Source organism: Elgaria multicarinata, chromosome 7 (genome assembly GCF_023053635.1).
Source record: "Elgaria multicarinata webbii isolate HBS135686 ecotype San Diego chromosome 7, rElgMul1.1.pri, whole genome shotgun sequence".
In the NCBI taxonomy this organism is placed as follows: Eukaryota; Metazoa; Chordata; class Lepidosauria; order Squamata; family Anguidae; genus Elgaria; species Elgaria multicarinata.
Window position 1 is genome coordinate 87,251,295 of NC_086177.1, and position 12,691 is coordinate 87,263,985.

Here is a 12,691-nt window from a genome sequence, read left to right on the forward strand (position 1 = left end):
GGGCAACAGACGAAGCTCTGAAGAGCATTTTTGAGAGAAAAGGCAGATGGGGAAAGAGTTAAGCATCCCCTCTCTTGCTTCTACTTTTCTGCTTCAAATTCTGTCTTCCCACCTGAAACTGTTTTCACTAGGCAAAGGACCACTGGGCATTAGTTACGTGCATATTTGTGTGATATTTTATTCAATGTTTGGCAATACCATCAAAGAAAATTGCAAAATATGTTCCTGCAATATCTATAGTAGTATACTTCATTAAATATACTGTTTCGACATAAGACTGAGCAATAAACGTTGACCTTCACATTTTAAATAATGTATAGTTAAAAGTTCCAGGCATGCAGTAGTTTAGAATAGAGATTTTATTATATTAAGAGGTATATAAGTGTTATGAATAAATAAATAGATAAAATAAAGACATGAATAGTTGTGAAAGATGTGCAGGTACTAGATGCTTTTCTATACATCTTTAATTGGACTTTATATTCAAACCACAGAACATTTGCTTTTGTGCTTTTGGCTTCAAGACCCACATAATTTCAGACCACACATTAATCTAGATTTAACCACAGTTAAAATAAGCTTTCTTACACCAAAAGTTGTTTCCAGATCTCCCCCCGCCCCCCACTATTCATTTTGTTTGTTGTTGAAGCACATACTACAGGAAATTATATTTTAGAATATCCTCCTTTTTAGATTTTTATAAAGTGTTCATGCCTTTTCAAAATCACATCAGTTAATAAAAATGATAAAACTGTTCATAAGAATATCATTTTGCAAATGCTTCTTCACAAAGGCTATGGCATGTTTTATAATGCTAGTACATTTTTGGTGTTGCTGAATAATGCTGTACTTCATCATGGGTGCTTGTAATAAGATGCTTAGAGTGACATTTATTCAACAAACTTTATTTAAAAGCCTAGATATGAATTAGAGAAATCATTGCGTTTCCAGTAAGTTGGATTTACTATCAGAACTCTTTCCTGGTGAAATGTACATGGACATCTACAAAAACCAAAGGAGTTAAATAAGCACTAGCAAGAACCTAGGAACCAGGTTTTATTATTTAGAAATTTCATATTTATAGTATAAATATCTTGTAGTGTTTTAAAAATGAGGCTGATTCAAGCATCTACTGTAGTATTTGTAATTGAAACAATTGACTATCTTTGTTGCCTGATTAAAGTACAGATGCTTTGTTCTCTTAACCTTCCAATTAACCATCCCTTTAAACAAACCATTCTAACTTTCCCAAATAGTTTACCATTCCATATCTTCCGTGCAATTTTTAAAATCTAATTATTTTCAGGGTATTCTATAAGAATTTGATAGAATTATCTGATCCCCACAATGGTTTATGCATTGAAGCTATGAGTCCAGATTGTTGAACATGGCCTCAATTTGGTTGTCTGATTCATCCTTGATGCATCCCTGTGGTGTGCAGAAGCCAGTTTACATATATATTTATTTATTTACATGATTCTTCTGAGCTGCATGTGAAGTTTGCTTGTTCTTTCCACATCAAGCAATGTGTTATTTAGTAAAGTACTTAGCACTCACCACACTCCAAGCATCTGTAGCTGAAAGCTTAGCTTTCAAAACAAGTTGTCTGGGATATCTCACTGGGTGGCCACAGATGGGGAAAGGGGATTGAAAGCTTACGTACATCCTCAAAGCACAGGCTCGTGGAGAACACTAGGCCTGCCTGTATGTATATATCAGATGACACTGTCAGCTTCTAAAATATCAAAATCCTTCACAGGCAGAAAGAAATGTTACAAAATATAACATGCAGAGCTCTGTACTGAACTACATGTTCAGTTCTTTATTTCTTCACAGTATAATTTATTTATTTTTAGTACATATGTTACTTTTAATGGTGGTGATGGTGTAGGAAGTGTACAATGTGCAACATCTCTTTCATTCCAGTGCAGCTAACACTGTTAAAATCTTTTAAAACATTTTAAATCTATTAGGTAAGCTCACATATGTCTATGCCCAACATTCCCTCAACAACCACACTCTAGTGTGACTATGGGCATGTCTACACCTTAAGGGTGTAGAGGCAGGGAGGATTGCAGACTTACCTGCTTCCGCAATCCTCCCCCGGCAACTAGTCAGCCACATGACATCCCTGAAGTAAGGAGGGACATCGCAGCCACTCCCCCCCCCCAGAAGAGCCATGCATGTGCATGGGCGGCAAAAAAAGTTAAAACAAAAACAAGCCCACTCCCCGCCATCCCAGGGATGGCGAAATTGCTGCTCTTCCACCCCCATGGGCATGGAGCCACCCTGCACAGCTCCGTGCCCATTTCAGGGTCCAAGACCACACGGCACACCAGCCATGGTCCTCGGGTTGGTCCCAGGACCGTGGGGAAAATCGGGATAATTGGGCAACCAGTTATCCTGTAAAAATGGAAAGATTGTCCCTGCCTGCCCCCGGGATCCCCATGTATCATTTGGATGCACAGGGACAACCCCCCAAAAAACCTGGTGTAGACATGCCCTTAGAAACAGGACCTTAGGGCATGTCTATACAGAAAGGGATTAGGTTGCTTCTTTCTCAGAAGCACCAATTTGTTTCTGTGGGGGGGAAGTAAACAGGCTGGGGCACTGTTGAAATGAGGCAACAACAACAACAACAACCTGTTTCTCACTCCAGACATTGGATTGGGTCCAGACTGAGTTATACTTGGAGAAGACACATTGAAATCAATGGGACGTAAATTATTCATGACTAGCCACCACTTCAATTTGACCCTAAGTGCATGCCTTTACTTTTATATGAAGTGATCCACACAAAGAGGCACAGAGATTCAGTGACCACCTCCTCTACACACTTGATGGCCTTATAGGCCCCTTTCAATTCTACTATTCTATGAAATCTTGAGTTCTCTTTGGAAACAGAAGAGCTTTTTCTGCCTGTGGAAGGGATTCCAGTCCAGCAGAAGTTGTCCATGGAAGGGACTCTCCTGATTCCCCTCCCCTCTTTCACCCCCTGTGCTCACCCCCCTACTGTTCCAGAGGATGTCTGAAACTTCTGGAGCAGATTTTTTGAGGATACCAGTGGGTGCAGGGAGGAGACAGAATCTGTCAAAATGGTCTTCCCCTGCTCTTTTTCCACCAGCAAGACTATCCCATAAGCAGAAATCTCATGAGGAAACTCTCCTGCAAATAGAGCATTAGGTTGAAAGCCATTGGGCCTGTTTGCACAATCATGGAGGGGGAAATAAGCTACCGTGGCTTATTTCCACAGTGGCTTGTTTGGTGTCATGTGAACCTGTCAAGAGAGACTTGTTGCTGTTGTTGATGAGCTAATCCAGGACCCTAAAACAGCCCATGTTTTCTGGGTGGTTTGCTAACCACGGGCACAAGTCACCCTCACCATGTTTGCACAAATATGGCAAGCCGTGCCAGTTAGAGCAATAATGCAGATATCAATCACTGTGGCTTATTTCCCCCTCCCGATCATGTAAACGCTGTTGTTGTCATACTACGCTGGTAGTGTTAGGAAGGAGGGGGTGTTGCATTAGGTCTCACATTGCCGAAATAACATGAATATCAGGCCCAAGGGCCAAACTATATATGATATATTTTGAGTATTTAGATCTACACAACAAGGCAGAAAATAGTTTCATAACAAAAAGTGATTAAAATATGTAGTCCCAGCAGTAAAAGCAGCAACCCAGGTGTGCCTCATCATTCTTATAAAGAAGCTCCTTGACTTCTTTCTCTTTACTACATGGCCTGGTAAATTGCATAACGGCAATAACCACACTGGGTGTTTGTCTATGTGTGTGAAAAGCAGCTTTCAATGTGTATTGGAGCCAATAGGTAGTATATTACAGTCTTAGGGGCTGCCTATACACAGGGAAAGCCTCAGGGTGGGTGCATGGTGGCGCTGTGTCGATGATACAATGTGCAGCCAGTTGGCAGCTGTTGAGGGCTTTCCGGTGAAGCTGTGAAGAAAAAAGCTTGAGATTTAAGGGTAGAAGGTGGGCCCAGCCAACGGAAACACCATGCTTTTTCTGCAGCTTTGGAATTCGCCATCGCCACCCCGAAGCAGCAAAAGCACAGGGTTTAGCTTAATGCGTCGGCAACCCACTGCTGTACAGGCAGCCCCTTAATTATTTTACTTGCACTCATCGCACAAGTAACATTGCTCCACTCAAAAGTTACCTCATTGACACTTCTGTGTTGGAAGTACCTTAACTAACATGTCTGCTTCTATACTTAAACAAAAATATAACCCAGATGTTGCTTGTTTCCCATTTTAACTGCAGATTATAAGACAAATAAGGAAGATACTTTGGTGCTTAAAATTGGATCTGTATCGATGGCTCCTCAAGCTGACAATCCTCTTAGTAGAGTTGTGCTGAGGAAAGACATTTATCAGTGAGTATCTTTTTTTTTTTTAATTGAAATAAGGAATTCTTCCCATGAAGTAATTGGTATGGTGTGCATGTCTGATGGACCAGGATTGCATTGGTTTGTCCCCGCCTGCTGTCGGCACTAGGGGTGTTGGAGAATTTTGTTTTGTTTGGTCTCCACGTTTAAATGAACTGACTTAATTCACATCACCTGGACTAATGTGTGGATTAGAACATAGTTTTCCTTCTCCAAATTTTGCAACACAGTTCTTGGCTCAGAAATTGCCTACAAAACTGCATCTGTTAGGGTAAATTACATTCACAGATGTGCATATTAGGGAAAGATACATGCAAAAATGTATGATAAGGAAGGATGTATATGTAAAGTATTAATTTATGTGTGTTTGTGTGTGTGTGATTAAGAAATCACAGAATGATATGGAAATTGGACTTGATTGAATACCTGTGAAACTGACATGGACTGAATAGAGGCTGATTCATACATCCCTAGTTGACAGATTCAACATTATTTGCATGGGGCCTACATGCATAGAGCCCAGTGTATGTAGGCACATCTGAACAATTCATACACCACAAAATTAAGGCATACAAATCATGTAGTTTGAACCATAAACATTGGGGTCTGCTCATATAGGCCCATTGGCAAACATTAAGTTGATCACGTGACGGGCTAGCCCCCATAATGGGTGGCAGGGTAGATCAGCACAATCCTGATCCCTTTAGCACCCACACAGTTTGAACTCACCTAAAGAGGCTTATCTAAAATTAATCCGTAAAACATGGATACTGGTGAAAATATTCAAAAGTCCACAAAACATTGATGAACAACAAATTAAATATCAATCAGGCTATCATACTGCTAAGAACATGATCTGAAAGACTGCCCCCATCCTGGAAAAATTCAGTTAGGAAAAGGGATCTTTTTCACAAATGCTATCTCTCTCAGTAGCTGCATAGTGAGAAAGTGATTTTCATAATGTTAAATGGTTAGCAGACATTCAAAATGCTGGACTGTTGATGTCATGTGGATCAAAGCTGTGAAAGAAAGCAAACTTCTAAGGCAAAGTTTCACAGTAAACACATTTTTTGTGTGAATGTCGTGCTCTGGATTGTGTCACCGACTTTGTGCAAACCACACTAATCATATGTAGGCAGCAAAACTGGAGAACATATGTAATCAACATGATAAAAATAATATATGATCCTTAGTAGAGTTGGCACTGCTGAGAAACATGAAAGTATAGTTGCAAATAATACCAAGTGAGAAAAGTCACAGAAATACAGATGAACAAGTGTCTTATGCTTCCTGTTGGTCTGTTTCTCAGATGTGGCAATATTTTTTTTTGTTTGAAAAGTACACTTCAATAGAAGTAAGTTACAAACATCAAAATGCTTTCCCAGCAGTAAAACATTTTACAGCTTTAAAAATGACAGATTTTACTTTCAGTCAAGCATAGGAATGCCCAGAATAGTATGGGCTCTTTGCAACTTTTCAGTTTTTCTTAGGGAATGGGGAAGAGAAGGTGCACTTAAAGGTGGGCTCGTCTCTCAATCCCATATTCACACATTCAGACAAATGTGATGTATGAGTTGGTGTCATCAGTCTGACTTAGCAAAAGGCCCATAAACATTAGAGCACCGCAGCCCAGTATGCTTTAATGTGCTTGAGAAAGGGACCATGGGGAGCAAAAAAAAGGGACGCTGTATGATTCACAATTTGCAAAAGCCTTTGGATGCAGTTTCTTGCATTGTATTGACTGAGGGAATTGTGAAGTTGTGTGAATATTCTGTATCCTGGTGTTATCAAAACACTAGAAAGGGTGAAAGAATCTGCACATTGATGTACAGCTGCATATTGTGCATTTTGAGCATATTAGGTAAGCAGGATTTTCTATGCAGGCCTCGATCCCATCTTCTTGGACTAATGGTAATTCTTAATACTCTTTATGAATACACACTGGGCTGGTTTGCACAATTGCAGGGTGGTTAATAAGCTGTGGTAGCTTGTTAACCATCCTGCACATGCCAGTTGCATGCCAGCTGAATTTTCAGTTACCTCGTTGCCAGCACAGCTTTTTTGATGTCCGAAGCCAGCAAGGGTGGTTGGTTGGGATGGTTAACAAACCACCCAAAACCCATGCCCTGCTTTTATGGTTCCTGTGTGGTTGGTTGACCACCCCAACCAATCACCCTCATTGGATTCAGATGTTACAACAAACCGCACTGGCAAGAGAAATTATGGGAAACTGTCTGGCATGCATAGGGTGGTTAACAAGCCACTTGGGGGGGGGGGAGGAAACGTTTTTCACTATAGGAAAGGTGTAATGTGTGAAGCAGCCTGAACAGCATGTCTGAATTATCCCAGGACCTTCCTGTAAAGAAAGGCAAATTACCGTATTTCTTCGATTGTAAGACGCCATCGATTGTAAGACGCACACTAATTTCAGTACCACCAACAGAAAAAAAAAACCTAAGACACACCAGCGATTCTAAGACGCACCCCATTTTTAGAGATGTTTATATGGGGGGAAAAGTGCATCTTAGAATCGAAGAAATAGGGTAGATGGCTTCATGTAAATAGTTGTTATGGTCCATTAATTCACACAGTTCACCAGTCTCACTTTGATACAGCAGTTGCAGCTGTACTTGGCAACTGATTTATTATTTTCATAGAAGGAAGAGCTTGCTTGTTTGTTTAGTATAAGATTCTTCACTCCCAAAAAGAACTGTTGGAGGAGTTTACAAAAAAAGTATCAGAACATAATGCAGGTTAAAAAGAAAATGAAACGATAAAGATGAAGTAACAGTAGATATTAACAATAACAGCCACAGATCTAAAAGGCTTGGGCAGATAAAAAGGTCTTCACCCTGGTGCCAAAACCTCCCTGAGGAGAGCAGGCTAACGTAACTGTGAGTGTAGCTGAAACAGGACTGAAACCATGGCAGAGTATTCCACTGTATTTCCTTATTTGAATGTCAGAGCACTTATTACAGCTGTATTAAAATTGAGAGAGTTTTCCTAGTATCTAAGTATATTGACCTGCATTTTAAATCAAGTTTAGTGATTATGGAATATATTCCTAACAAAACACTTATGGGAAGCTCATTACCCCAGGCCTCTGCCACAACTCTCAGTGGTAAGGGCTTTTTGAAGGGCTAATTAGTCCAAGTGCTCATCTACACCAGGCAGGATATAGCACCATGAAAGTGGTATGAAAGCGGTATATAAAAGGCAGGAGTCACACTATTGCTTTATAGCGGTATTGAAGCGCACTGACAAGTGTTGGGGCCCGTTGACACATACCATATACCACTTTCATACTGCTTTCATAGTGCTATATCCTGCTTGGTGTAGATGTGTCATGGTCCCCAACAGTTGTCAGTGCACTTCAGTACCACTCTAAAGCAGTAGTGGAGATCCTACAGTGCACTTCAATACCGCTATAAAGCGGTATTGTGTCTCCTGCCTTTTATATACCGCTTTCATAGAGGACTATCTGCTTGGTGTAGATGGGCCCCAAGTCTCATTTAAATAGAGAGAACCATAAGAAGGGAGAGCAGTTGGGGCCTTAAAATTGTCCATCCTCTGTCAGTACCTGGACAGCAGAATAAACAGGTACATAAGTCACAAGGTCACAGTCTTCTCTGCTGTGCTGTTAGATTGAGGGGGACTGCCTTAGGTGGCAGATGCTGGGGGAGGTTAGTGAGTAGCAGAAAGGTTTTGGAGGACAGAAAGAAGTAAGGGAAGACATGATAGAAGTGTACAAAATTATGCATGGGGTAGAGAAGGTGGATAGGGAGACATTTTTCTCTTTCTCATAATATTAGAACCCAGGGTCAACACATGAGGCTGAGTGGTCAGAGATTCAGGACAGATAAAAGGAAGTACTTGTTCACACACCGCATAGTTAAACTATGGAATTCACTACCACAAGATCTAATGATGGCCACCACTTTGCATTGGACAAATTCATGTAGGATAAGGCTATCAGTGGTTACTAGTCCTGATGGCTGTATGCTGCCTCCAGTATCAGAAGCAGTATGTCTGTGTACACCAGAGAACATAGCAGGAGGATGCTGATGCACTGATGTTCTGCTTGTGGGTTCCTGTGGGAAGCTCGTTGAGTGCTGTGTGAACCAAATGCTGGTCTAGATGGACCCTTGGTCTGATCTAGCAAGGCTCTTCTTATGTTCCTAACTGTGTGTCTCACATTGCTTGCCCTGCACCCTTAAACTACCCTGCTGTCCTCAGTTGCCTACCAGTGTTGAAGTAGTGTTCAACTGCCAATCCAATTGGTCAATTCCAAGCCTTGGGTGGGGTGGGGTCATCTTTTCCTTCACCTCAGACAACTTCTCCAGACTCTTTGATACAGATGTAGGGGCTAGCCTGCAACATTTTGAATGGCAATATTTCTATCACTGTTCAAATTACTTTGGTCCCACTATAATTTCAGGTCTTTTCTTCAATATGTCAAGCTTCAGGAAGCCTGTCATGCATTTCTCAGTGCAGCTGGCTTTAATGTAGTCTCCCGTCAGATAAGTGTTTGGACTGCAGCAATAGAATACCCTGGTATCCATTTTACCTATGGTATCATGACTTTACAGTTGATCCTTGAGCATACAGTTGTTTTTGCATTTAAATAAAATTCCAGTTAGGCAAATAGTTGCCTTTCCACAAAACGTTTCATTGTCTGTCCCCTGGGCTCTTCCTGCTGATTTTCAAAATATGTTTTTGAACAGTCATTTCAAGGATACTTTGCTGCCATATATGTTTAATATTGACATATAAAAGCCTTGGTTGTGGTAAACAGTGTTAATATAAAAATTCAGAAAAGCTTCAGAAAGCTTGCTGTTATCCTTTTTTATTAATGGTTTGTGAGTAAATATAATTTACATTGTATTTGGTTTCAGCAAATGTTTTGTTTGTTTGGAAAGTATTTTCCAGTAATATTTAAAACAGATTATTTTCTTTCTTTTAATTACGGTGGAATTTTAAGTTGAATATAATGTGAAGGCTATGCTTCTGTTACTGAGAGAACCGTATCCTAGTTGTAATGAGACATTTGTTAACTTCTGTATACAGCTTGTGGTTCATTCCATAAATACTTGTGGGTTCTCTGATGTCCTTCATAAGGTTTTATCTATGACAATTTTTTTTACCACAGATCTTGAAGTGCTTTGTGAAAATGAGTGTGGGTTTCTTCCTTTCTTTTTTAAATTGTTCCCTAAAATCTTGGCACAGTTTAAAACATCCTCCTCTCCAAGTTTGTTGCTATTTACCTTATGTTTTTTAGGCCTTTGGAAACTTGTCCTATTGAGGCAGATTTATCAATAACCTATTAATGATTTAATCAGGGAAACCCTCTTTTATTTATTCAGTAGGCGAGTTTAATCTAGTATTGGAGGATGAAATCCTATTCCGGGCGCCCTTTCACTGCAACATTTATACATGTAGACCTACAACGTGGTCCTCTGAGGACATTGTCACCTGCATAGTAGTAAACAATGTCCTCACATTTCAGGCACTTACAATTTATGGTTTTCTTTCTATAAACAAAAAATCTACCAGGACATAGAACATTCCAAGAAATATATTGATTTTTGCCCTTGGTGTCCCTTTTTGCCCAATTAAGGTGAAATATTGGGGGTAAAAATGTTCCCTGAGGTTTTTCAAATGAAAAACTAAGCAAGAGAAGCAGATTTAAGTATCTACCTTCTGTCACCACACACATGCTTTCATTTTGAGACATTTCACTACTCTGCGATTCATTGGAATTTGGCTTGAAGTAGCAAAATATTCCCAAAACTTTTTTGTGTGTGTGGGGGGGGGAGGAGTTTGGATGTTAAACATGCATATGATTATCACATGGTGAATATCTGATTAACTCTGCTATTTTTGAAGAATCTCGTAAGTATTAATGTATACACATATATATCATACAACAACTAGTGCAAAATACAATGAATTATATTGATTTGGGGTTCTTTGTATGCTGTGTTACAGTCACTGTACAACTATTAATTGCAAAGAAGAAAAACATGCAATGTTAATTTTAAAACGCACATTTTGTATTTCAAGACTGAATTCTTATTATTCATTGATTTATTTTCCATGATAAGCCTACCATGGACAAACCTTCTGCATTTGTGAAAAGGAAAAACAAACAGAAAACTATGTAATTGTAGTGTAGATAGGCATTTTTTTGAACCATGGTTTGTAGGATCTTGAACCTACATCATTGAGCCTCTGGCTCAGGCGTTCCCTCCTAACCTTCCCTCATGTGCAAGGGGAGAATGGAACCTTCTGCTTGCAACTGATAGGAAGCTAGTTTGTTTATTTGTCCCAATGTTGCAAACTGTGGTTTGCTCAAACTGTAGTGTGCCCATGAACCAGGATTCTATATCATCCTGTGCCATTAGCTAGAAGCAGAATCTTGTAATCTCATTCTTTTGCATGTGAATGAAGGGGAGACTCACCTCTGCTTATTCCTTTAATAATGAATAATTTCTGAATTGAACCACTGTGTGGTTTACATAAATTTCAGTGAGATTTGGTCAGCTTTCCTCAACCTGGGGGCCTCCAGATATTTTAGGGTTAAAATCCCATCAGCTCAAACCAGCATAGCTCATGACCAGGAATTCTGGGAATTGTAGTCCAAACATTTAGAGGGCACCATGTTGGTCTGGACTTTCACATTTGAGAAAAAATTGAATGAATTATAGTGTTGTTCAGATGTCCTACAGTATGAATATAGTTTGAAAAAAACTTCTTTGTGACCCATGTAATATGCAGAATTCAAGCCTCTCACTGTAATTGGTATTAACTTCAATCTGAGACATATGTGACTCATAACATTGTAATTGACTCGTAGTTTCACCTTGAGGGGAAATGTAACAAAACAGAGATGTATCATGCCATTGTGGGCTGTAAAGGCATTTATTTAAAACATGTCACGATTTAAATTACATTTAAATTAGTCTCTCTTTGAACATACTTTGAGCATACTGAGCAGTATCCACAATTAATGTGGCAATAGTGTAAGCGACCTCTAGCATTATGCCAATAGTGTAAACTGCTGCAACTGGATTTCCAGGAAAACCCGGCATGCCAGCTTAGGCTATTGCCATACTGCTAGAGGTGGCTCACACTAGCAGTACATCAATAGTGTAAGCAAACTGGCAGTGTTGGATATTCTCCTATAAATTTAGAACATAGAAAGGACTTCAATATGGGGTAAAACATGAAAGTGCCCATTTTTATGCCTTTATTCTGTTGTGAATACACCTGCTATCCTACTATCTTAGTGCATGTTGTCACAAGTGACAAATCTGCACACTTATTTTATGCATCTACTAATATCAGGAGAGAATAATGAAAATCACTTTACTCACCTTCCTTGTTTGTAGTATTCCTCTTGTAAAAATTTCACATTTATAAGACAATGGTCTGAGAGCATTACATGTTGTTCAGAGGCATATAAAATGGTTGTCTTATAATAATTAATTATTTCTTTCTCCAATTAGCATACTTTCCATACATTGTTGCATTGGTGTCTTGAGACACTGAATTCCTGATAAGAGTACTCCAGACTATTTGTAAAACTACCACATTTTTGGTGTGGGTTGAGATCTTTTTTTATCAAGGTGTACCTAAATCTACTGACATCACTGCTGAACTCATCTCATTACAAAAACTGTGTTGAATCTAACCAATCATAAGTTACATTTGCAAACATCAAATGAATTGCGTCCCAAAGTCCACGTTAATATGAAGTAATACTAGCTGGTAGGCACCTAAAAATGAATGCATCATTCATGATGGGGCAAAAAACCACCCAATTTAGGTATATGCGGATGGGATCCAAACTGGATCCAAGAAAAGAGATATTGGGGTTGTAGTGGATAGCTTGACAAAACAACAAAACAACAACAGCCCACTGTGTAGCTGCTGTTAAAATGACAAATTCCACATTGGGCATAGGAATTGAAAATAAAACTGCCAATATAATTCTATCATCAATATTAAACAAATCTATGGTGTAACCACACTTGGAATACTGTATATACCTCTGGTCACCTCAAAAAGGATATTGTAGAGTACAGAAAAGGGCAAGCACAGTGATCAATGGCCTGTTGAGGCACAATATCTGAGACCGTTTAGCTTAGAGAAAAGGCGAGTGTGGGAGACATGATAGAAGTGTACAAAATTATACATCATTTTTCTCCTTCTCCAATAATACTAAAACTAGGAGTCATCCCATGAAACTGAATGGTGGGAGATTCAGGACAGATAAATGGAGGTA

General features: G+C 39.4%; 1 protein-coding gene across 1 annotated transcript in view; it reads left to right on the forward strand.

Moving 5' to 3' along the window:
- VPS13B (vacuolar protein sorting 13 homolog B) overlaps positions 1–12,691 on the forward strand; it is a 434,090-nt gene that overhangs the window by 229,092 nt on the left and 192,307 nt on the right. Inside the window, exon 30 of the mRNA XM_063130990.1 lies at positions 4,281–4,392. Within this exon, the coding sequence (XP_062987060.1) occupies positions 4,281–4,392 (112 nt within the window). The remainder of the gene's footprint in view (positions 1–4,280; positions 4,393–12,691) is intronic.